The sequence below is a fragment of the Phoenix dactylifera genome, chromosome 11 (genome assembly GCF_051530095.1).
Source record: "Phoenix dactylifera cultivar Ajwa chromosome 11, Ajwa_hap1_PhDact_Kaust_v1.1, whole genome shotgun sequence".
NCBI classification, from domain to species: Eukaryota; Viridiplantae; Streptophyta; class Magnoliopsida; order Arecales; family Arecaceae; genus Phoenix; species Phoenix dactylifera.
The window spans coordinates 1,212,296-1,238,432 of record NC_143200.1 but is presented as its reverse complement, the minus strand read 5'-3'; the positions used below and the strand labels follow the sequence as shown (position 1 = coordinate 1,238,432).

General features: G+C 37.5%; 2 protein-coding genes across 3 annotated transcripts; one reads left to right on the top strand and one right to left on the bottom strand.

The window, feature by feature from the left end:
• Positions 1-280: 280 nt before the first annotated feature.
• Positions 281-4,665, bottom strand: LOC148700548 (uncharacterized). Its single transcript, XM_088706322.2, has 2 exons — positions 4,406-4,665; positions 281-656 (listed from the first exon to the last, which is right to left on the bottom strand). Exons 1-2 carry the CDS (start codon positions 4,616-4,618, stop codon positions 627-629), a joined length of 243 nt encoding a protein of 80 aa, XP_088562448.1. The 5' UTR covers positions 4,619-4,665; the 3' UTR covers positions 281-626.
• A 374-nt stretch (positions 4,666-5,039) lies between these two features.
• On the top strand, positions 5,040-25,568 carry LOC103711537 (homeobox-DDT domain protein RLT3-like). 2 transcript variants are annotated; one of them, XM_008797716.4, is made up of 18 exons: positions 5,040-5,368; positions 7,217-7,317; positions 7,442-8,026; positions 9,135-9,190; positions 9,780-10,019; positions 10,165-10,227; positions 10,481-10,691; positions 10,771-10,871; positions 12,870-12,956; positions 13,082-13,213; positions 14,024-14,164; positions 15,957-16,079; positions 16,200-16,664; positions 18,425-18,868; positions 18,977-19,597; positions 19,803-19,907; positions 20,040-20,265; positions 25,133-25,568. In XM_008797716.4, the coding sequence occupies exons 2-18, from the start codon at positions 7,239-7,241 to the stop codon at positions 25,153-25,155; spliced, it is 3,702 nt and encodes a 1,233-aa protein (XP_008795938.3). In that variant the 5' UTR covers positions 5,040-5,368; positions 7,217-7,238; the 3' UTR covers positions 25,156-25,568. The 2 variants fall into 2 exon arrangements, with proteins under 2 accessions (XP_008795938.3, XP_088562440.1); XM_088706314.1 differs by having other exon boundaries at positions 5,058-5,368; positions 5,965-7,317.
• The last annotated feature ends 569 nt before the right edge of the window (positions 25,569-26,137 follow it).

Sequence of the window (26,137 nt, the reverse complement as noted above, 5' to 3'; positions counted from 1 at the left end):
GCTGCAGCTGACCTGTTAAGGTTACATAATTCAAAACAATAAATAATAATTGATTCACAGTTGACCATGTAGAAACTGGTTTAGCAAATAATCCACCATGTAAAACAGTCTCCATTCTAGCAAGTGAAATAGATAGAATCATTAACCACAGGACTCAAATAGTCATGCATCCAACTTGAAAATGTTAGCCAGAATTATTACCATGCAGCCTCATTCCAATTTGAAGCTGGATGCAAACATCCTTGTCACTGCAAAAGCATTTTCAGAAAAGAACCGGGAAGAGTAAAAACACCTTATAGAATTTCGTCGATTGTCAATTAAATTGCGAACCAGGTGTATAGGCGAGTCTCCGCTGTACTAAAGCTAACAGATATCTGTCACAACCTAATGGGACATATGTCTAGATCTCATTATACATTTCCATAATTATGCATGCAAAATTGCAAGGAAGTCCAAATGAAATCTGAACTACAGATGGCCCTTGCTTCTTGGCCATGCAACAAATAGAAAAGTTTTACTCCCCAAAGTTTCAATTCAAACTGTTGATTCAGCCACCTTTTATGCTCATTGCTTAGAAATATAACAAGATTGAATCAAAGACAACATGAGAACTCCAGAAGCAGTTTTCACTCTTCAGGTTTTTCCTTCTCCATTTTCTGCAAAAAAAAGAGAGACCAAAATTAGTTAAATCATTTGACTTCCAATCAATTATGAGCGCGATAATTATTGCGCAAAGATGGAAAATCATAACACTGGTAGAAGGATGCAGTGAGCAAGAAAAGACAGAAAATACCATAAAATGTTGAAAGAGTAAAACATACAAGCAGAAACTCTCCCAGGAATATTCAGGATGAGCATGACAGACACCAAGCATTAATTTCATCAATAATAATGAATCTTGCAGCATTAGCCCAGTCTAATATGAGTGGTATCTTGGTCCTGTATATAAGTTTTTTGAAGTTCAGCCCTTTCTTTCTTATTTTTCACAAATTAGAGGTCTCATAATGTTTAACTAAAGATAAGAAAAGAAGTTTAAAATAAAGAAAAACTGGCTTCTTCTGTTGTTTCCTCGAGCATCCTTCTTCTAAGCCCCCATCACATCTATTCTATATTTAAAGCAAGGACAACAGCAAGCATCTCACTTAACTAAAAAACAGTGGTACACCGTGCAGGCAAGTGCGGAGGTAGAGAAACAACATCGATGACATGAAAGGATGTTCATAACTATGACCAAGAAGGTTGATGAAAATTATCAAGTTCACTCAAGATAAACCAATTCTTGGAAGACAACTTTAGTGAAAAACATGGTCCATCCATAACCCATGAAATTTTAGGCTTCTTGACACTATGAATTCTGTAAACATGCAATCATTGTATGTGTCCTTTTGACAACTAATGCATGTATTGGTTATAAACAACATATTAAATGGAACATTCTCTTAATCATAGAGGATATAATAACGCTTTACTACCAAAATTGAAATTTCAATTAAAATCAAAATGCTTCTGCTGAAACAAATTGGTTCTGACCCAAAGCAATCCAAAACCAAGTGCCATTTTAGGCTTCATAATATCTTCAACTTAGGGGTTGTTTGGAGCCTTGCAATTAGAGATACACTACGGCTCAAGTTACAAATAGGTGCAACTGCATGTAAAACTGAGTTGCATGTTGCCCAATCACCTTTGCATGGAAGGCTACAGGAGTCATGAAACAACGGGTTCATCAGCATCGAGGGTACCCTGTCCATACAACCAAGCTGGGGCTTAGGAACCAGCCATGGGAACAGCATGGGGGAAGGCAAGATGGGCAAGGGCGATGTTGCAGAGGTTGAGAAGGGCGAGGGAAGGTGATGTGGGTGAGGGAAATGGGTGGAGGTTGCAAGGTGGGGAAGGCGAGGAAGATGGTGGAAGGTCAAGTAACAAAGCAACAACAATGGGGATGCTGGGGAAGGGAATCTCAAGAGGCAAAAGGAGCCGATGCAGTTGTAGAAGATGGAAAGCAATACAATGGAGCCCGATTCAAGTGCCTGCAACTCGATCTGTGGCCATTTAGCCATGGATCAAGCTACATTTTTTTGGGCTTAAGCTACAATCCCCATGCAACTCAACCTACAACATGAAATCGAGCTGTAGGCCTCCAAACACCTGAAGTGGGCCGTACCAACAACTCAACTTGCAGGTAGGTTGAGTTAAAGGGCTGAAAACAACCCAAATCGAAGAAATCTACTGAATGAAGGAGAGAGTAAATGGATGTTCGACATATATTTCCTCTTCTTCCGTATTTGAGTTGCTTCTACTAAGCAATGCATAGATCAGACATCTAGGTGTTGATATTTTACAAGATTAGAATCAAATTTGCAAGATTTATCCCTTTTGAGAACATATGTGATGCCACTATGATAAAAGATTCGCACAATAATGATGAAAAATGGGGGTTTAGGTGCAAGAAAATTGAATTTGAGTCGATTGTTATAGTCTTGGTCCATATAGCCACATACAATTATTAATTCTGAGAGTTAGCATGTAAAATTTTTTGCAATACGTTGTACTATATTTTGGGGTTATATCTTTATGTAGGTTCTCAGATCCTTTTTCAAGTAGGATCACACTTGGTCCAAGTTGGATTAAGAAAGTTTCGAAGCATAAGATTATATTTTGAATTGGTTTGATAAGATTTGAACATTGAATAACTTTTTCCACAAGAAAAATGTATTTTGCTAGACGGCTTGTACATGTGAGAGATCAGTGACCGAGCGAGGGGATTGGATGTTCCCACCAACTATCAATTAAATGTTGCCGGAGGTGGGGAAGGGGGCAACTAGGAATGGAGATCTAGATCCTGAAATGGAATATGGGTCGGAGCAAGGTAGTGATGATGGTGAAGAAGAAAATCGGACAAAGGAACAAGGGGGCGGAATATCAAGTTGCAAGTTGTGGTTTTAGATGGCCCAAGGTTGTTGTAGGTTTCTATGGGAAACAAAGAAGGTTACTAACAAGAAATAACAAGGTTCGAGGAGAAATTTAGTGACACTATTTTTCTGACAGGGAGATAAAGGAAGCAAGAGCTCCTTCGAGTAATATGTTGATTGGGAAGCTCTTAGGAAGAGGGTTTCCCCTATAGATTGTGAAGAGGGAGGTCAAGCTCTAGTGGTAGTTACCAAGAGATTTCCAAACCATTCACTCATTTGTGTTGTGGATCTTTCAGACTGAGAAGGATAAAAAATGGGTGTAGACTAATGGAGCCTGGACTGTTGTAGAGCATATATTAGGCATAGATGATTGGAAACCCAACTTCAAGGCAAAGAAGAACGTTATACGGCGAGCAACCATTGGAATAAAGGTACCTGCTCTTTTGGTGGGAAGTACTATGGAACAAAGACAGTTATTGGTATATCCTTCAGAGCAGGTACTTTAGGAAGGTGTCAAACTTCGAGGTTGTACCAAGAATATTACTTGGTTCCTTTTGTTGGTATGATCCTTGTTATGGAACGCACCAAATGGAGGCCCAATCAATGTGCCCCAATAACTCAATACTTCCAACCAAACAAAAAGCCCACTAAAATTAAAGCTTTGAGACACACTCAAGTAAAATTAGTTATCAAATTTCTTGTGACCCTTAGACTTGACAAAAAAGCCAACTAATATCGATGAACTAAACAGCTGCTTCTAATACCATCCAACAAAGAAAGCTAATAAGATTAAAAATGTCATGACATCTCCAATATAATTTGCTATTTGTGGATGTTAACAAACAAACCACAATCATTTCATCAAATATTTGGCATGCAAAAACCTTCCCAACCCATTCACCAAAAAATCAAAAGCCATACAATATGTATTTGATGTTCTATTGATATAATAACATTGCAATGTAAAGTCAGCATAGAATCCAGACGTTGAAACGAACAGACAAACATTAATATGATGGAGATCTAATCATTCACATTAAAGACTGTAAAAAAAAAACAACACTGCGGATAATGGCTTGGATTTTATCCGTGTAGCAAAGAGGCATCGACTTGGAAAAAGACATAAACAGAAGACGTAACAGAACTATTTCAAAAAAAATCTTAGTTAATTGGGAATTTAACCCTTCATAAGACGGGAATTTGTTGTATTTATTTTAAAAAAATATTCCAGCTAATCATAATCCTCTACTATAAGGTGTGGATTAAATTCAAAATCCTATAAACCTTGTTCCCCGAAGTCAATGCGCATATAATTTAATTTGGCGATATTTTGATGCATGTATAACAAAATTTGGCAAACAAGAATAAAAATTAGTTGACAGGTTATATAAATGTTACAGTAAAAAACAAAAACAAAACCATCGGATTTAAAGATTGCAAGAACTAAAGGATGGGGAAAACGGAGCAAAGGGGAAAAAGAGAGGAAGAGAGCTAACTGCTTGGGCTCTGTGCCAGGCGAGGCCGCGGTAGACGTTGACGGAGAAGGTGACGGTGAGGTAGAGGGTGGCAACGCCGAGGCCGGCCGTGAAAGCCTTGAAGGCGAAGTCCCCCACTCTTCCCATGTTCGCCTTCGATTCCTTCCCCACCTCTCTTTCTTCCTCCGGTTGCTCTGCCGCCCCGTTCCGACGCCGCTCGACCTCGCCGCGCATCTCTCGGCCCTCTATTTCTTGCCTCTGGGCCCGATCTTGCACATGTATTGCACGTGCCGGGATCCAGCGGCTGTTTACAAGGGGCGATGCCGCAGCAATCAAATAACGGCACGTACACTGCAACGGATCTTCCGAAACAGCAATCACAGCCGTTATTTTAATCAATCAATCCGGAAAGCAGAAGATCATCTTGAGAGGGCTAAACCGCGAAATCCCCCACGCATATCTCGAGCCGTCTGATCGGATCGGGTTTGGGCTAACCCGACCCGAGTCGCACCACCATTTGGCGGATGGAAGTCTCCCACGAGGGTGGCCCATATCTACCATCCGATATCCAAACCCACAGGATCGAACGGCTCCACCGAATTCAACGAGGAAGGGCCATTTAGTAATATAATCACAGAACCCAGGGCGTTTGTTCGAATGCGGCAGATATTTCACGGGGGTTTAAGCCGAATGGGAGTGGTAGGGTTTTGGGTTCGAGAAGAGAGAGGGACGGAGCGGGTGCGAAGCCCTCCAGGGTGTATATAAGAGAGGGTCACCTCATCGCCCCCTATCGTCGCGGCCTCGGGGGATGGGTGTGGTTCCCGTCGTCTGCTCCCCGTAATCTCTGCAAGAAACCCTAAAGTCCGGGTAGAATTCTCGAGAGAGTGGGTCTGGAAATGCGCACGCCGCCACTGGGGAACTCCGTGATCTTGGGGAAGCTCTGAAACCTCTGTTTGAGATAATCTTGGCGGCGTTTTTCTCCAGGTTCAATCTTTATCTTGATACTATTGGACTACTACTTTTCTTTTTGATGGTGTTATTAGTGGGTCGAGTGGGGCTTTAATCTCAAGAATTAGGTGGGAAAGAAGTTGTTCGGGACGTTAGTAGTTTGCTCGTAGCTCGCACAGTACGTTCTTTCGATTGGAAATTTGGTGGAAATTTGATGTTTTTCTGATAGATTTAAGGTTTTGGGCACGAATCCTCTGATTGCTTTTTTCTTGTGTGTGGGATTTGGCTGGCAATTTCGCAGATGGTTTTAATTGGTAAATTCTTGTATTCTTTTTGATATACGAGGTTGCTAGGTTCGTGCTTTGAGTATCGGGTAGTAATTTTTATTTGGTGATGATTTTAGGACTACCTGATTGGAATCTGGATCGGATTTTTGTGTTCTTCCTCATCGGAGAGTGTTCTTCTAAGTGATGTTAGTTGAATGATTTCAGTTTGAAAAGCTCAGGAAAATAGTTAATCTAAACTAGCTCATAGCGTGAACTCAAGTGCTGGTTGGCACAGCATGCCATGATATTTACCGTGCCAGTGCCCTAGTGGCACGCAGTACTGACATGGTCTCTGCTTCGTTTCAGTACTTGGAATGCTGCCATGCTACTGCGTGCTAAGCATGCCAGCCCTAGCTTGGAATGGCAGGGTACACTACAACGCTGCCAGTGCCTGGGTGGCAGGAGATACTTTCTTTACTATGATTGCTGGCGTGTTGGTTTGATCTCTAATCTTAAACTTAAGCGGACAAGTTGTCCGGGACATGGTAACTTATGCCGTGGTTTCTTTTAAGTTGGGGGTTTGATGGAAATATGGTGTTTCAGGGATAAATCTGAGGTCTCGGTATCGGTTCACTGTTTTTTTTTTTTTTTTTTTGGTTGAGTATTCAACTTTGTTCAGCGGTCTCTTTGATGATTAAGTGATGAAATTTTGTGTTGATTTTGGTCTATGATTGCATTTTGGATGTTACAAGTGGTAAATATTTATTTGGTTATCATCTTTTGACTAGCTGATCTGAAATTTGACAGGATTCTGTATTCATCCCCAGTCTGACAGTGTTCTTTTAAGTGATATTAGTTGCTTGTTTTCACCTTGTGGATACTGTTGTATAACAATCTTTTTATTGTCATTGTTGTTATTATTAGTTTATTTCTGCTGTCATATGTTTATAAATCCAGGATAGCCACTTTAAAGCTATTCAAAGTGTGTTTGCTAATTGTTGTGTCAAGATTGGTCATCTAAATAACTTGGCCAATTGTTTTATTATGATACATGTGGCAGTCCATTTTGTTGACTGGATACAACTGGTGCATCATGCGATTGACTAGACAAAGAATTTTGTGGAGTATTGGTGCGGAAAGCTGTTATTCGGATTTGTTTGAGAATTTCTTTCTGCTGCCAACCAAGTTCTATTGTGACACTATATTGGTGGTTTTAGATTTTATGAAGAAGTAATGAATTATTTATGAGTTCATTTTAACATTTAGTTTTTGTGAAAAAATGGACATGCCTTTTCACTAGCTCTGAAATGTTATTTATTATTTTTTAAAGTTAATTTTTATGATGAAATGTTTGTTTAGAAGTCACCTGTTTAGTTTCCTTTGTACTCTGAGTTCGTTTATGAAACATTTGCATGATAACTTTTGCTGCATCAAATTTACAACATTTTCCCTCATAGGCTGCAATATCTGAAGAACAATTTTCATGTTGCTTTTGATTTTTACATTACTTTAACCTTATTTATACATAAGATGCAGTATTTGTTTGTTTGGTACAATTCTCAAGTCTATATGTCACCATTTCCATGTTCTAACTTCTGGTATGGGAGATTGTTTCTAGGTTTCTGCTGGGTTGATGGGCAATGATGATATCAATGCAGACAAAGACAGCAAAGAAGAAGACACAAGCCCAACTTCAATCACTCGAAAAATTCTACTCAGGTTCCAATTTGCTAGCATTAAATGCTTTCATTTTGGTTTGTTTATTTCTGTAATCTTTTCTGTTTTTTAATTGCTGTCCATTTGTTTAAATATTATTGAGGATCTTATTTCTGATTGCATGCAGATGAGAAATATCCAAAGCAAAAGGCAATGGAAGAGTATGCTACAACCCTGAATTTGACATATAACCAGATCCGTACATGGTTTGTTGAGAGGAGAAGGAAAGAGAAAAGGGAGAATGAAGCTCTAAGTAACTCAAAATCCAGTGAATCTGTGGAACCAGAATCAGATCAATCAAATGACGGTGCATTGTTTGCTGTTGTTAGGCATGTTGGGCCAAAAGACGAACGCTCAGCACCAATAATGTGTAGGAAAGATATATCAGGTCAAGAAGAACTAAAAGGCCCTGCTTCGCTGATATGTGACGAGCTACAGAATCCAAAAAAAAAAACCTGGTTAAACAAGAGATGCTCTGCAGAATATTCTACCAATCAGCTTGTGAGACATAAAGATAGACACAGGATTTCAGGTCAGCAGATGAAGAACTCTGTTGGTGGGAGAATGCATTGTGCAGAAAAGAAACATCTTATTCCCTCACCTGTTTTATTTTCCAAGGACTATGTTTTGAAAAAAGTGTTTCGCAAAGATGGTCCTCCCCTTGGAGTAGAGTTTGATCCTCCTCCTGCAAATGCATTTGGCTATCGTACGGGTATGTCTTTCTCTGCATTTATTGACAGGGAAAACAGATTTGTGAATTAATGCACTTCTCTCTCTCTCTCTCTCTCTCTCTCTCTCTCTCTCTCTCTTTCTTTTGGGTGGAATGGTATGTTTAATAATGGTCGATTTCCCTAGATGGTGGTATGGCATATTCAAATTTGTGTTATTTAACAAAAGAGAAATAAAAAAGTTGAATATCAAGTGATTGCATCAAGTGAAGAGATTAAGCACAGCTATGTGTTGTCTTCTGCTATAATACAATTTTCAAAATTTCAGTGTAAAAAGGATACATATTTTTAGTACGAGCATAACTCTTTTGTAAGCCTTGAATTAATATATATAAACCTTGTCATCTGCTATAACACAATTTTCAAAATTTCAATGTGGAAAGGATACATATTTTTGATACGAGCTTAACTATTTTACAAGCCTTGAATTACTATATATAAACCTGGAAAAGGTCTGGATCAGATTTCATCTTTTGAGGATGGCTATTGATAACAAATATTAGACTTTTCCAACTTTCATTTTCTGTTATGATGTGGTGTTATAGCCTAGCACTTCCTCCCATTAAGTCTTTTGTTCTTACTAGGACAAGATAAAATTTAAAAAAATCACCCTATCATCTTATCTCAGTCTTCCATCAGCTAGGCTTCAAATTTTAACAAACCGACATGTTAAAGATCTATTTCTTGCGTTTCTGCCCCTGGTCTGTTCTACTATTGCCATCTATGTGCTTATTGACTTGTTGCTAAATATTCTGTAAGGTATTGGAGTTTAACTACTTTAATGAATGACAACTTATCTGTAAAGTTTCTGTCTGAGAGACACAGATAAACATTGATATGCTCTCCATCATTTAATCGTAAGCATCTTTTATGATTTTTATATATATCTCAGAGGTTTTTCTGTTGCTTGTTTCTCTGTAATGTATATCTTAACAGTGTGCTTATATGTTAACTCGAAGTACTATTCAGGATAAACCATTTAATTTGATGCCTCTTCTCATTTATTCAGGATTTTTTTACTTATTTTTAAATGTATTTGCATTTTTGTGTTTTTAACTTTATATAGTTTGATGCTTTTTTGTGTGTGGGCAGGTTCCCAAATCCTTCAGTCTTGTCCTGACAGCCAAAAAAGCCTCAAAAGGAGAAAGGTACTTGAACAATTTCCAAATGATCTGATAAGTAGCTCAGTTTTCCTTTCAAAGTGGCAAATTTTAATCTATCCATAATACTTGGGAGAAGTTGTACTGGTCTCAGTGTAGGTAGTTATTACTAAATGTAATGTGCTGCACAGGTTTTTCTTATAAAGCATTCTAGTGTAGTACTTTCTTCTCTTCTTTGTTAGATATATTAATTTTTTAAGAACAATATGCTTCTTTTGCACTTTATTGTATAATCTGTCTTGGTAAAAACTTAATTTTGAATACATTCAGTTCCATATTTTGAAGAGTCCTCTTCTAGTTTTATATCTCTTAGTTATTTATTTTGGTTTTTGCTCTAGTCTATGTGAGCATTCGAGATTCATAATTATGCTCAATGGTTGAAATTTCTTATGGGATGAGGCTTGGTTGGTATTATTTTATCAGCCTCATAAATGACGAGGAAAAGAACTATGACCTTATGATGTTTACCTGATGTCTGTGAATACCAAAATATGCTCATCTCTTTATTCAAGATTTGAAATATAATCTAACTCATGATTTTCTTTGATTTGCTTTTGTCAAATACATTCATTTCTAGGTCTGTGAGTCTCCTATGGTAGACCCCATAACTTCTCATGAAAGAAATGTTCCTGAAAGGAAGTATGGTATTGGAAAAGGTTTGATGACAGTATGGCATGCAACAAATTCAGGAAGTAGAATGATTCCAACCAGTATTGATGTTGTAGATGGAAGTGCATCCTGGATGCCCTTCAAATTGAATGCTTCTTTAAAAGAAACATCGTGTCAGGTTTCAAAAGGAACGCGGCAAAGAAAACTGGTACAATAAATGTTTAATTCCTTAATTTTGTCTTTTTTCTGTTCTTGTAGATTTAACCAATCCTGACCCCTTGGTTGTAGAACTCTTGCTTCTTTTCATATCTAGATAAATGATTATCTGCTAATAACTTTTTATCATTTTGCAGAAGGAAAATACATCACGGAAAAAGATAGAGGAGAAAAGCAAGCTTCCCTTGAGGAAAAGAAAGGTAGTGTTGCCTTGAATATTCTCTGTGATATGAGTATTAATCAAGAATGAAATCAAGCGGCTGATGAAATTAGCTGGAGTGCCGCTAAAAGAGAGTCTCTAGCTTCTAAATCGGCTTGAGATTATGGAAGCTTTTGTATGTAGTCACAGTGTTTCTTGGTCAAGTAACTTAAAGATGTGATGTCGAAATGCAAATTTACATTAAGATAAGGGATCATGTATTCTGTTCTTTAAATTTTATGCACAATACTCAGGTACCGTGTAGCAAGGATGTGGTTCAGAAGAAACCTCATCTGATAGAATGCAAGCTTTCACTTGATGAGTCTTTAGAACAATCGAATATGCCAACAGTATTGGTTGATGATGAGGAGCTGGAACTCAGGGAGTTACAGGCTGGACCAAATCCATTGAGATGTTCTGCCCATCTTGCTTCAAGTGGGAGACATGGCTGTCCACTTTGCAAAGGTTTATTTATTTCCCTAATGTCTTAGGGATCTGTCTTATCTTGTCAGACATTCCTCATTTAATGTGCTTTTATTTTTAGACTTGTTGGCCAGGTTTCCTCCAGAAAGTGTGAAAATGAAGCTGCCATTTTGTACAAGACCATGGGATTCTTCACCAGAACTTGTCAAAAAACTGTTCAAGGTCAGCGAAGTACTCTTTTTCCCTGTTAATTGCATCTTCATCTATGCGACTTCCACTACCTGGCATGAGGAATAAAGTACATCTTTCCTCAGTCACACTAGCACAGTGGTGTCATTTGATAAATATTTTCATTGTCGTTGCGAAGAGGACATGGCCAAGCAAGACAAGTTCTATCAGTGGCCCAACTTGAAATTTCCCATACATGTTTATTAGAAAAATTATTTTATTAGTAAAATTATTTTATTAGTCATGCTGTAAGAACATACTAAAATCACCAACCATAGCAAAATGTTATTGCTTATCCTACTCTTAAGTCATGGATTTAAAAGAGGAATGATACATTTTAAACCCTAGCCCCTAATATTTCCTTATTGATTATGTTAAACCTTACATTTGGTTTCCAATATGAACATTATACTCTGTCGCTCCACCCCCCCCCCCCCCCCACCCCACCCCCCAAAAAAGTTCTTTTTTTCCAGAATAAACTTGTAGCATTACAATTTTTAAATGAAATTAGATACTTAAGTAATTTAATGGAGGAACCTGGCAGGAAGAAAGCAAGACAGTTATGTCATTTATATAGATCTAGAATTGTATTAGGAAAAAGAACGAAAAGAAATGATTCATAAATTCTAATGGCAGAGAAGTTCCATGAGTTCTAAATCACATATTTGCGTGGGCTAATAATCAATAAATGTTAGGAAATCTGTTCGTTTGTTGTTCCTCCTTAACTAAATGCTACAATAAAAAGCCTTGTCTAACCTTTTTTAGGGTTGATACTGTGAATCCTTTTTTGCCATTCATATTCATTTAGGGGCTTTCTTGATATAAATCCTGGATTCCTGAACATGTAGTTTCCTGTTGCTGCTAAACTGAAGCCCCTTTCTTACGGGGAACTCCTCATTCTATCTTCAGTCATGCTTCACCTGGACGTATTCTAATGTACTTAATATCCACTTTTTACCTCATCTTTCCTACTTATACAAGAATTCCAGTGTAGCTCCCCTTCAAGATCCGGTTGTAGCTTTCACCACATATCTGATCACTTGAGACTTTGTCCACTGTGAGTTTCATAACTACGAAACCTCCTGAATGAGAGCTACTAGCCAATTTATGGAAACTAGTCAAATGTCTACAAGTGTTTTCTCTGGGCACAATATAATTCTCACCGTTAATTTGCCAAACCTATTGTGACTCATTTCCATATTTGGTATTTCTTCATTTTATTGATGATTGTTGATTTCATGCAGAATCAGCGATTATTCTTTCTCTTGTTCTCTGAGAATATTAATTTTTTATACTAAATAGTGAGTTTAGATGCTGGTTATAGAAAATGATACAGACAATTTTTAATCTTTTGCTTTCTATTATGAATATCTTCGTAATTCTATACTTTTATGTAAGATGATAGAAACATGGTTCAATTTGCTGCCTCTTGTGTCTGCTTCCAATAGAATACCCAGACCCTTCAGTTTAAGTGTCTGCACCTGACACTTCAGACATGGGTATTAGCATTATGACCATTGGCTATGGGTCAGTAAGAAGAAATTCTAAAATATTGAATGGATTAGGCACTTAGACATGCACCCAACCGAGATACATAAATAAAAAAAAATTATAAATAAAAAAACTTGCAGCAGATGTTTGCTCTTCTTTGGGTTTCCCAAATCATGATCAGTAGAAGTAAATGAAACTAATTGCATGGTAACAGCATCCATGAAGAGAAATGTATATTATAGTGGCATGCTGTATTTTATATAATGGATCCTCAGTCCACCCCTTCTTCCTCGGCATATATTAACCAAGCCTGAATTGGTATGCTTTTTTTCCTATTCCCTTTCCAACTAGAAGTTTTGAGGTAAATTTTACTTATAACATACTTTGCTGCAAACAGCAGAGTGCTATTGGGAATTTGGGATAGATCTCACTTTTGTCATCTGAAGTTACCATATTATTGTACTGTTGAAATATCTATCTGTTGCCTTGTTTCTCAAACAGGTTTTGCGTTTCTTATATACTCATTCTGTAACAATTGAAGTATGCCCCTTTACCCTCGATGAGTTTGCTCAGGCATTCCACGACAAGGTAAAACATTTTTGAAGGCTAAATCAAAATAAAATATATTGGGGCTATTTTTTTTAGGAGCTTACACTATTTGACTGTTGTTGCTTGCTGATATGGAGCTGTTACTTTTCATATGTAATTTCCAGGACTCCTTGTTATTAGGAAAAATTCATGTGGCTCTTCTCAAGCTGCTTCTGTTAGATGTGGAGGGGGAGATGACTTCTGGACTCATTTGTCGGGCTTCCAAGGACTGCAGATATCTGGGGTTTCTGAACTTTGTAAGTTTATGATCCTGGGTGAATGCTTGATGCAATTTCTTCTCATTGTCACATGCAAATTGTGTATTGTAAAACCATCCAAAAGTAATTTTTTACTAAAAAAACACTAAAAAATATTGATATGAATTTTGATCTCTTGCAACTCCTTGTTTTCAACATATGCATGGAAATTTATGTATCATTATGTTCTTCTTTGTTGCTATTTTGATGAAACATAAAATTTAGACATATCATTGTCAGCTGAGCTATGTGTCTGGACCCATCAATTATTGTCTTAATATTTCTGGACTCCAGATTTTTCCATAATTATTTGGTAGATTGAGCTATGGCCTTCTTCATTTCATTAGCAAGTGATTTAGAAAGAAAATATTGAGGAGCTTTTTTTGACCTATATTAGGTTTCTTTTACCAGAGATTCTTTTTATGAAGGTGAAAAGAGGCTCTCAATTAGGTTTAGCTTTAGTATCAGCAGCATGAAGAATTTTCGAGATGTTCCACATTTAGATGCTGCTTGGTCAGAAAATTGGTTGAAATTAGTTGCTTTCACTGTAGGTTAATGTCTTTTTATTACATCATTCAAGTAATACCAAGAAATCTTTTGTTTTGTGACTTAGATTTTGTGATTTGGTTGGATTATCCTCTGATGATTATAAAAGATTCAAACAAATTTTCGATATTAGTTCAATGCTTTATTCTTCTTCATTATGACTGTTCTCATTGCATAACTTCACCTCTCCCTTCTTGTTTGTGCTTTCTTTTTTATAGTGAAACTCTCATGAACATTTTGGTTTTGAATTTGTATCTCATGCAGGTTAGAGAACAGGAATTTGATGTGAATTTCTGGAGTAGATCTCTCAATCCTCTTACATGGACTGAAATACTGCGACAAGTATTGGTTGCAGCAGGTTATGGTTCAAAGCAGAATACAGTGAAGAGAGAAATTTTTAACAAGGTATTGAAAAATGAATCTTTAGCATGGTGGGTAATTATGAGGCAAAGAACAGAAAATTCAGAAAGGATTTAATATCCTTTCTCCGTGCCGGCACATGTTGCTCCGTGCCAGCACAGGTGTTGTGCAGTGTAAAAACAGAAAATTCAGAAAGGATTTAATATCCTGTTTTAATTAAAAAAATATTTTAAAAAAGAAATAATACATACTGTGTCAACCTGTATTGTTTGTTGGTATTGGTCCTGTGACATGATATGTGCTGGTTGGGACAGACCGGCACATGCTGGCATTCAAAACCTTTAGGACTCGTTTGGTTCGCGGAATTTTTTTTTTCACTGGAATATTTTTCTTGGGAAGTTGATTCCTAGGAATATGATTCTTAGAAAAGTGGTTTTGACATGTTTGGTTGACCATGGAAAAGTGTACATTTCGGAGTGGCTTATGTTTGGTTGAGCATCTACTTTTCTAGAAAAGTTGTGTGAAATATCTATTATATCCTTAATAAAGGAAATGACTTTATCCATGGATTTTGATGGCTTAAAGGTAGTTTTGAAAAAAAAAGGATCCCAATTTTCAACTGGTGGAAAAGTAGTTTTTCTATGTTCCTCATGGGTTTTTCTTTTTCATAAAACATGGGAATCTTATTCTCATGGTATGCTATTTTTTCATTTTTCTTCTTTGAAAACTCCAACCGAACAAGAGGCCTTTCTTTGTTTCCCATTGACCACACTGTTCTCCCTTCTTTTTTCGCGAACCAAATGTATCCTCAATAAGGATAATGACAATGATATTAGTATTAGTAACCATGTCCATGTGTTTTCTTATCAGTTTGTTGACTTTGTTTGTGAGATATCTAATACTAACTTGTTCCTATAGCAGCGGTTTTAACAGTGCTGCTTGATTTGTTATATATGCTTGTCATTCTTTTGTTAGATTGAGATCTTGTAAATGTCAAGGCAAGAGAGTTAATATCCATGTCTTTGTAAGAACAACCAAATTGTCATTTGATTAGGTTGTGAAAATTATTCAACATTTACTATAGTTTAGTACATGTAGATTGCTTCATGGATGATCGATTATATTCGGCAGGCTACCAAGCAATTTTAAACTGTTTTCATTGTGCAATGTAGGATAGCACCGTCTAAATCAAGGTCTGCTGTGCCGGCTCGGACTAGTTGTCCGGCGGCACGGGTCGGTATGCTTCCGTACCGTTCCATGCTGGCTCCATACCGACACAGTAGAGGAGGCGGGGGAGAGAGAGAACAGGAGAGAGGAAAAGAGATAGAGAGAAGGGGGAGAGAGGGAGGGAGAGAGAGAGAGGGCGGTGGAGGCCGGCGAGCCGCGGCCCTCTCTCTTCCTTCCTCTCCCTCTCCCTCTCTCCCTAGCTCGCTCTCTTTTCCTCTCTTTCCTTCTCCTTTTCCCCTTTCATCAGATGCTTTTCATTTCGGTTACCGGAACCGTCTCGGTTTATTGTTGGTACGGCTCGGTACTCCCCTAACTGTCTGGTTCGGGATAGTTCCGCCGACCTTGGTTTGAATCTTAAGTGGGCTTTTAGATTACTTGCATTATATTTATTTCTGAGCTCCTGATTCTATGTTTTCATTCACTATGTTGTTTCCATCTACTTGCTGGTCCTTTAGATGTATCCAACCTTTTTATCTTATGTATGTTGTCATTCTTATAGTTTTGTGCCTCATCAAGTTCGGGTAAAGAAGTGCAATTGTTGCAGGGATGAAATAGTTGCGAATTAAAAGAAAATGCCTTCTTGTTTATCTTTTATATATTCATGTTGTAGGAGAGGAATCGAATGGCAAAATATGGCCTACATCCCCGTACACTAAAAGGAGAACTATTTACATTGTTATCTAAGAAAGGAACTAGCGGTTTAAAAGTGTCTGAGTTGGCAAGAGCTTCTCAGGTATAATCAAGAAAATACTATGATGCATCCTTGAAAAATCAAAGCTTCATTATGTAAGATATCTGAAAAGGCAAGCTTGCCATATATTCATATGACATTTTTTTTAAAAAATTTCTTCAGATTGTTGACCTTGACCTCCCCAGCACAACAGAGGAACTAGAGCAGCTGATAGGCTCAACTCTTTCTAGTGACATTACATTGTTTGAAAAGATCGGGCCTTCTGCATATCGTCTTCGTGTGGATCCTCATGTTAAAGGAAAAGAGGAACTGCCATCAGATACTGAGGATTCAGGAAGTGTGGATGATGACTCTGTGGATGCCAGTTCCAGCAGTGATGATTCTGATGATTCCGAGGAGATGAATTCTGCTATACATGAAAGGCAGATTGTTAAGTACAAGGCTGGGCGAAGGAAAACAGGCCAAAAGATAGCTAGATGCACTGAGATTGATGAAAGTTGTTCAGGGGAAGCATGGGTCGTAGGCTTGATGGAGGGTGAATATTCAGATCTAAGCATTGAAGAGAAGTTGAATGCTTTGGCAGCTCTGGTTGATCTTGTTGGCGCTGGGTCTACTTTGAGAACTGAGGTGATAGGAAGTTACCTGACCTTCTTGTTATAGTCTTCCTTGTTTATTCTAAATATTAGTTATCTATTTTTCTTTTATCTCCTGGTTTTGTTCTTAGGATGTTTAGGATTTTTATATATTACTTTTAAAAAGTGCTTATTTGCTCATTTTCCCTTAGAAAATTGGAAACTGCATGTTTCCTTGCAATGATTGGAAACTTGTTTATATGCCAATCCAAAAATCTGAAAGTTTCGTAAATTCCCTTGTTCTTAGATTGTGTAGTTGCTTATTTACCACTAAGAGGTAGAAGTTGTCACATGCTCCTAAAATTTTGAAAGAATCATATATAAATAGGGGCAAAATAGTCAATGAACAACTTAAGTTTATTGTTCACCCAGCTAAACTAATATTGAATATATGCAAGTAAATGCAGCATGATCAAGGTCTATTGTGCCGGTACCGGGCACCGTACGGGTTGCCCGGCGGCACGAGTCGGTACCGGCCATGCCAGGCCCGTACTGAGAGAGAAAACCAGCCGGAGCCGGAGCCGGAGAAGAAGAAGAGAAAGAGAGAGCGAGCGGGGGAGAGGAGAGGAGAGGCCGCGGATGCCTGCGGAGGGCCGCGGGGGGGCTGGCAGAGGCCGCGGAAAAAAATTTGGGGCTTTTTACCCACGGCCTCCTACGGCTCTCTGTGGACGTCCTCGGCCTCTTCTTCTCCCTCCCCCCCATGCTCGCTCTCTCTTTCTCTTCTTCTTCTCCAGCTCTAGCTGCAAACCATTTTCAAAGCCGGAATTGTACCGGTAAGCCACCGGTACGGCTTGGAACGGGCGGAACCGTCTGGTTCGGGACGGTTTCACATTCCTTGAGCATGATAGATGTAAATTTCAAACATTTAAAGGTGTGTATATTCCTCTTTACATTTAGGGGCAGATATTCAATCTAGGATTTTTGAGGGGTATATGCGTGCAGAAATCCCTGTTAATTTTAACTGTATAACTATCTCTACAGAATACATCTGCATATTTCCTCTTTTCTTTTGTTTCTTGTGGAATTTTTTGGGAAGTATACATTCTTGATTTGCTATATATTTGGGTAAACATATGCTTGCCTTTTGTTTTTAGCATCTACAATTTCAACCATATTACTCTTTCTCTCTTCTGAATTAATGAATCACAGGTTATCCCATCTTTCGCTTTATATTTGTTTGTTCTGGTTGATTAATATGGTGCCCATTCATTGTCACTATTTCTTTTTCTAACTTTGATTATTTTTCTTTCATGCTATTGTGCCACCTCTTCTTTGATAATTGATATGTTATTAAACAGATGCATCATATTTTGTTATTTCTATTTCATGAATCTTTTCTTCTCAAAATTTTCTTATACTGATAAAGAAAATTAAATATCAGTGCTACAATAATTTGTCAACATTAACTGCACCGCATTACAACTGACCCTGTGAAAGGTATTTTAATAATGCTTTTCTTGCTCTGAAAACAGAGTTGTTCCCAGTTGCACTCTTCTGTTGCTTCAACCTGAACTTTGTCTTCACTTGCTGCTCATAAGCTGCACTATTTGATCTGCCATGATATGTTTTCTTAACCTGGGAAATCAAAGTTAGATTGCCCTGGATAAATGAGAAATTTTGTAATCTGATGAATTTAGATTGTCAAACCCTTTTGTTTAACACAGTATCAGAAAATCTATCGTTCTGTAATTTTTCTTGGCTCAACTTCCCTAGAGCTTGATATTTTACTTCAGTTATGTTACTCTTTCTGTGCAGGAACCAATAAGAGCCATATCATTCATTCCCAGCATATGGTCTCATGGATCAGGTGCAAAAATAAAGAAATCATCAACAAATCATTCTCTACTACCCCAAGCATCGTGGGAGGGAGTTTCCCGTAATGTAGAAGAAACACATTCTTTACCAGTTTCTTGTCCAACTGATTTTTCTGCTACCTTCTTAAAGACATCTAAGAAGGGGCAGTCCTCTGTCAATACAAATGGATATCTGCCAGGTGGCCCCAGAACAAAGAACCCTGAGCCTACGGGAGAACCTGGTCAAGTTGTTCATCCATTACAGTCCATATTTTTAGGATCTGATCGTAGGTACAACAGCTATTGGCTTTTTCTTGGCCCTTGTACTGCAGATGATCCAGGACATCGAAGGGTCTATTTTGAGTCTTCCGAAGATGGTCATTGGGAGGTGATTGATACATCACAGGTTGTTTATAATCTCCTTATGTCAATTACAGAAATTCATTGAATCCTCTTATAACTTATTTTCTCAGCTAACCTGGAAAGAATATCACTGTCTTTAACTGCAATGTAGGCTTTGCATACGCTGCTCTCTGTGTTAGATGGTAGAGGCACACGGGAGGCTCGCCTTTTTGCATCTTTGGAGAAGAGGGAAACATGTCTTTGTCAAGCAATGGATAAGTATATCACTGATGAAATTAGAATCAGGCAAACAAGAAGATCTGATTCATCTGACTTAGATGGGAATAGTGGAGATGGATCTTCACCTATTTCAGATGTTGACAATATTATGATTCCTACAGAATCAACAGATAATCTATTGTCTGCATCTGGTGCCATAATTCTCGAAGTTGGGAGGAAAGGTCAAGATAAGAAGCAAAAATGGGAACGTCTGCAGGCATTTGACAAATGGATATGGGGCTCTTTCTATTCCAGTCTTAATGCTGTAAAATACAGTAAACGATCATACATGGAATCTTTAGCACGCTGTGAGAGTTGCCATGATTTGTACTGGAGAGATGAAAAACATTGTAAAATATGTCACACTACCTTTGAGATAGATTTTGATCTTGAAGAAAGATATGCCATCCATGTAGCAACATGTAGGGAAATAGAGGATACCAGCGAGTATCCAAAGCATAAGGTTCTTCCTTCACAGTTGCAAGCACTTAAAGCAGCCATTCATGCACTTGAGGTGAATCTTTAACCTGACTTAGAGTGTTTAACCCCTTTTTGTTTGTCACGTCTGAGTGTGAACTTGTACTCTAATCCTGATTTTTAATTGCAACTTGCAAGGATTCAAGCAAATATGTAATTTAATTTGCATTATGGTCACAGTATGAGCAGCAATAGTTTGAGTGCTCTAATCGATAAAATCTCTGTTCACTGTTTTTCTACAGGCAAGTATGCCTGAGGCAGCATTAGCTAATACATGGATAAGTTCCGCGCACAAGCTCTGGGTCAAGCGGCTCCGACGCACATCATCTCTGGCAGAGCTTTTGCAGGTTCGGTTTCAAAAAAAAAAAAAACAGTTAATGTTATTTTCCATTATTCCTTGGTCAAATTATTAAATTCTATAAGGTTTCTGACATACACTTTCTTTCTTTTGGTTCATTTCTTATAACCATCCATGGCAGGTTCTTGTTGATTTTGTTGGTGCCCTAAATGAGGAGTGGTTGTATGAATGTGCTTCTGCCTTAGGTTCTAATATGGTTTTAGATGATATCATTGTATATTTTCAGACCATGCCGCAAACAACATCTGCAGTTGCACTTTGGATGGTCAAATTGGATTCTTTGATCGCTCCTTATTTGGAAAGTGTTCAATCTGAAAGAAGATTAACAAGCATGTCGCAGTTAAAACGTATGATAACAACTTACTATGATTTATATTCATAACTTTTTCTTAAGATTCAGGATATTGTTCTTCCTACGTGCTTGTGTCGTGCTTGTTTTGTAAGTATGATTTATTGTTTATCATTTTAGATATCTTTTTGATACCTGGCTTATCTATTACAATCTGGAAATCATTCTGTTAGTGGGTTGGAAATGTATCACTTTGATTTGCTTTCAGTTAGTAGTTCTTATAAATTTATTTAGTGCTAATCCTTTTGTTGTATTCATTCCGCTTCTGAAGCAATTATTGTTATTCAGTGTTCTATGGTTTTTCCATGCATCAGTAACTACCTTATTGTGTTTCTTATTTACTGCTAGTTAATTAGTTTCATAACTTCTATTTTATTAACAATTCATCGCAATTCTGATATCAGCCTTTCTTTTCCTGTGGGGTAGGAATTTACCATATTATTATTTTAAGCCATATCTTTTAACTTAGTGCATTTGTAGTGTTTATGCACTAATATTTTATGCAATGGTCTTGGTTATGATGATGTTTATGAGAAACCCGAGAATGACACTGCTAAACCCATGAAGACAAACTTGAGAAAACTGATTGTGATTATCAGAGGGTTGATGATGTCCCATGGTGTCCCTCTTTGGTTCTACTTCTAGTTTGCAGTATCTCAGGTCCTTCTCAGTTAATAACTGAAGATTGTCATTTGTTTACGAACTCCTTAAGTACTATGGTCATGTCCTTGCTGTTAGATTGGAGGTAATCATGTGGCAATTAGATTCTTGGGAATCATAGGGTCTTCAAAGCAAGCTTTGAAATCTCACGCATATTGGCCTTGTACCAGCACCAGTGCATGGTGGCTCTCATCTTACCACCTCATGGGTGGTGTAGTACATATATCTGCTGGCTCTCATTCCTCTTGGTGTGGACTGGCCAACATCAATGAGGAGATTAACAAGCTAGAGTGGAGAAGATTAACTACCAAAATAGGATTATTAATAACTATCAAAATAGGGTTATCAATAACATGAAATCATAATCGATGGAATGTGTAAATGAAGGGGATCTGATGATGGTCTATGTGCAACTTGGAAGATTTGTTTTGGGCAACTTCCACAAGTTGATGAATGTTTGACCGTTCATAGCGTTAAAGAAACTAGGCAATGAATGATGCTTATCTACTTGAGCTACATAAGTATGTGAAGATCAATCTTGTCCTTATTGTCTTAGATTTAATGCTTCTTTTGGGTATCAGGAAGCTGCTGATGAGGCTTTGAATTTTCAGCATACACCAGTGATCTAGCAACCTTAGGAGGTCGAAGAAGTTCAAGATGATGCGATCATGGTGAAAAGAACTGATTCTACCAGAAGTTTCTGATAAAATGTTGTCAACAATCTGTATTAAAGAGGATTTTGACGGTGACTTAGCCCATGTCTTTATAAGGAATGCTAGACTGCATCTATTGTAGTCAGATTTTACCAAGTCGGGAGGAATTGATGCAGCATATAGGCATATCTAGTCTCAACATAAATTTCACTCCTCTTCTCAGGTTAAGATAATCAGATACTATGACCAAATTATTGGATTTCATTAACATTAATCTGTGCTGGCTTGCCTATGCCAAAATGAAGCGTATGGTAAAATGACACATCGGCCCAAGGTTCGAAAGCTTTAAATGAATCTTTTTCATAGTTAGATGCCCATTGACCACTTCATCAATTTATCAAGTCTACTCTGGACCTTAGAGTTGGCATCCAAATATGTGTTATGTTATAGTTCTATGGCTCGTGCCAGCCTTCATTAATTGCTGTGAAGCCAATTTTAGTCAATTTAATGTTGAAGTTGTTTAATTTTAGCTTTCCTTTTGTTAATGTAATGAGTCTCACGGGGAATGTACAAAGAGGTAGAGTCTCAAGGGATTAGGCACCCCCTGCCCCCCAACCTATAATTACTCATCTATACTTTTATACAGCCACGTGCTATGGATGAAATTTGAGCTCTCTCAAATTCTCTCATTGCTATGCATGTATCCATAATTGAAAGATCCAACCAGGAAGACTTGGTGATAGGCTGGCTACCTTTAATCAAGGCTTTGTGAAGTTTGGAGGTGAGACATTGAAGGTTGAGCAGGGAGGGAAGCTGCAAGGACTTTATAATGTATCTATTATCTATTGATGGTACCCTTACCCCATTCCCTGGCCCTTTTATTTATCTTTGCTTATGCATGTGTTATGCAATTAGCTTCAGGGTGCTCTTTATTTGAGCGTGCTGCTGTATATGGACTTTGGGGAGGGAATTTCCATTTCCAACCTGCTTCATTAGCAAGGTTTGGTTATGCCATGAAACTAAAAGACTAATTGATAGGCAGGCTTTGTGGCAAGATTGAAGCTTATGCAACTGAGTGGCAACTGCTAAATTGTTTCCCTAAACTTGGAAGGATTTTAGATTGAAAGGCCAGATGTGATTTAGGGAGTTTTTCTATCCTAAGGCACAAAGTATAAAAGCCAAAATGATGTACTAAGGATATTCAAGCTCATCTCCAGCAATGGACTTTGCTTATTTATTCATTAATGTTCTTTTAAGGTTGTGTTTGGTTGCAAAATATGTAAACCTGCAGTAAATGGGTAACGTGCTTCCTCTTTACTCCTGAATAAATTACTTCACCATGTGGGTGGAGTAGTTTATTCCAGGTTAAGTGGAAAAATAGCTCAACTTACTATTTGAAATACCAATAATACACTTGGAATAAATAGGTTAGTTTTTAGTGTTAGGCAGGTTAAAGTGGCATAGGTGGAGTAAAGGGGGTCTTTGTTCCATCTAACCCCCCTTCAGCCTGCAAACAAACACAGCCTAAAAGAATTGCTGGATGGCAAGTCAAGAAGTGCAACCCTACTGTGCATATAGGAGAGTAGTTTTTTTTTTGGTAAAAGAGAGTAGAATTGTTTAGTTTAGGCTTAATTACAATTTTTGTAAGTGCTTTGGGGAAAAAGAACAATGTTCCCAGCAGGTTCGCAGGACTTTGGTTTAAATTTAGATATATTGTAAATATCAATTATGGTGTGATGGGGTAAGAAGACTGATTGCATGTGTAGCTCATAGCTCCTTGATGTGCACCCCCCCTGCCCTTGAGGTGGTGTTCTGGTTGGGTGGGGTTTTAAAATGTTATATACTTTGGTTCAATACATTAATCACTATTGAATAAGGGCATGTAGAATAGAGGGTGCTTGGTCATTAATGACTTGCAGGATTCTCCTATTTTGTCCAGTCTCTTCCTAAAGCTATTCAGACAACAACAAATCCTTTCAGTGATTATGATATCCATCAAAAAACAAGTCTTGATCTTTCAATCCAACATACAATTAATACTCTTCATGCTTGTGGGACAGGATCTCATGTTTTACATATAAATCTGCATATTTATTTGGGGGATTCTTGAAATGTTGGACAAGTAGAAACTCTTAAAAGAACTAACAGATGCGATCGCTGGTGGTCTTTTTGATTGTAGCAGGATGTAATGTTCGATCAAAGATGTTAACTTTGCATAACTCTGGACACTGGAGTCTGGATGGTATCAGAGCTTATTGAAAATGGAATCATGGATAAATAGATTAAAATATCAAAATGGGAAGCTGATTGATGTCGGAATTTGACCCACATCTTTTCCTAGTGCTGGTTGATAGGATCAGATGTGGTGGATATTACTTTTGAAGTAATTAATATGGAAGAAAGTTTAGAGTTTGAGGGTTTTTAATTTAGTCAAACCAAACGCAATGTGTTGATCAAATTGTCGATGGAATGTGTTGAAGCGTCAAGGTTTCTATCTTTATTCTATTAGACAGTAATAAAGAGCTAAATGGACATTTGTAATTAGGATGGGGTGAATAAAGTGGAGGTCATGCTTTTGATGATGTTATGTGATATTTGAAAATTGTAGGAAATAAAGAGAATGATATATGATTTAAAAATAGAAGAATTGGACGGTCGGAAGGGCACATTAGCATAAGGTGAATGGAGTAAATGCCAGTGTGTTGAAGATCATTAAACCTGAGAAAGGAATTCCTAAGAGGAATTGAGTAATACTACCAATAGAGGACATAGTGAACAATATGTGCTTGAGATGGTTTGTCTTCACTATTGCCGTGCATCAACCAGAAGTAATGTGAGATGGGGTTTCACATTGGAGCATTGTAATTCAAACAACCATTGAGCTCTTTTTTATTTCATTTTCAGGGGTTATCTTTTGCTGTGCTTGGTGCTCTTTTAGTAGATATTTATACTTCTCATCAAATAACAAAAAAAACATCATGTTGAGAATATATTGCAAAATTATAATAGTTCTACTCAAAATGAATTTTCTAAGCTTGGTGTTGATCATGATACATGTTTGTATTTTGAGTTGCCCAAGAAGATTTTGCAAGGTTATAATTATAAACATCGGTAGTTTGACTTGATTGCTTGTGTGAGATGCATAAACTAGTTGGAAGCCACTGTATTGATCCTGGGACTGGGAGTTTCGGAAAATAATTTTCCTTCTGGGACAGAAATAATTCATTTGAACGTTTTCATGGCCTTTGATATTCCAGAAGCACAACTGCCTTTCTATCCGACATCTTTGTGATTGTTCAATGCAGGTAAAAGATAAATATCACGTTAACATCTCTTTCAATACATTGATTGTTTACAAAAAATTATAATGGTAACTATTGTAAGCTGGTGCATTTCATCGAGCAGGTTAACATTGTATATGGGTCCCCTGTTAGCTGTCCTGATTCCTGGCTGTATATAATCAACTTATGCTGAATATTTTTTCTGTTCTTTGCTCGAGATGTATCCTTTCCCCTGACCATTTTATCAACATTTGAAAATTGTGTGTTCCAGAAAGCCGGGCCTGTACGAGATAGCTTGGAATCAATAAAGCTATTTTTTAGCATGCATCCAAGTCAAGACCATTAGGATAAAGCTAATGCCAGGGATGACATCCACAGGATTGGAAGATGTATGGCCTGCATATCTCTCCTGAGCATTTTGTTCGTGCTGATGATAAGAGATGTTCTTCTACGGGTCTTTTGCTATGGATTTCTCAATCCTCAACAGCATATATTTGTAATTTATGTTGCCGCAGTTTTGAGCCATACATCACCATACAGTGCCAATTTTGACTGTCTTGAGAATCAGGCAAGTCAGCTGGATCAGCAACTGTTGAAAGTGATTCAGCTGCCAAACATGATCGGCATGGCCTGACAAGTTTTTGCGCTCATGTACTTCTGAAGTATAAGTTTCTCTAACAGCAAAGCAACATTCATGTTAATATCCATCACTTGCATCTGTATGAATGTCTTGCAATTTTTTTTGTTTTTTAATCTCTCTTCTAACGTCAACTCAGCACATGATCAAAAAAAATTTAGTAACAACAGAAATTTGGGGAGCTGTTTGGTTGTCTTTTGGCGGAGTAAACAATTCTTACATTTTCATGTCAACAGAAATTCATAGCTATCCGTATTGCATTATTGATGATTATTATAATAATGGAGTCAGTTTCATTCTGTAGCATCAATTGATCTATTTTGTTCGATGGTTTCATCAACAGTCTGATTTGAAGTCATGAAATAAATAAAACTAAATTATATGGTGTTTTCTTGAAGGTTTTTTTCCTGCTCTTTCGTCACATGTTTGTGGGCTGTAAATTGAGGGCATTGGTTGGCAACTTTCTTCTAAACAAGGTTGCCTCTCCTATTAGGGCTATTGCAGAGCTTTATCCAAAATCGTGATAATTGTCTTGTATGTTTAGTTGGAAAACTTTTGTTGTATATATAGAAAAAATTGTTAGTCTTTAGCTTTTGGAGGACAATATAAAATTTGAAGTTATTATGGACAGGAGAACGA

Coding starts and splice junctions, on each gene's coding strand:
- LOC148700548 (XM_088706322.2), bottom strand. CDS start 4,618: ATGCGCGGCGAGGTCGAGCGGCGTCGGAACGGGGCGGCAGAGCAACCG. Junction 657..4,405: donor CCTGGCACAGAGCCCAAGCA/GTTAGCTCTCTT, acceptor TTTTTTTTGCAG/AAAATGGAGAAGGAAAAACC.
- LOC103711537 (XM_008797716.4), top strand. CDS start 7,239: ATGATGATATCAATGCAGACAAAGACAGCAAAGAAGAAGACACAAGCC. Junction 8,027..9,134: donor TGCATTTGGCTATCGTACGG/GTATGTCTTTCT, acceptor GTGTGTGGGCAG/GTTCCCAAATCCTTCAGTCT. Junction 16,080..16,199: donor AGTTGGCAAGAGCTTCTCAG/GTATAATCAAGA, acceptor AAATTTCTTCAG/ATTGTTGACCTTGACCTCCC.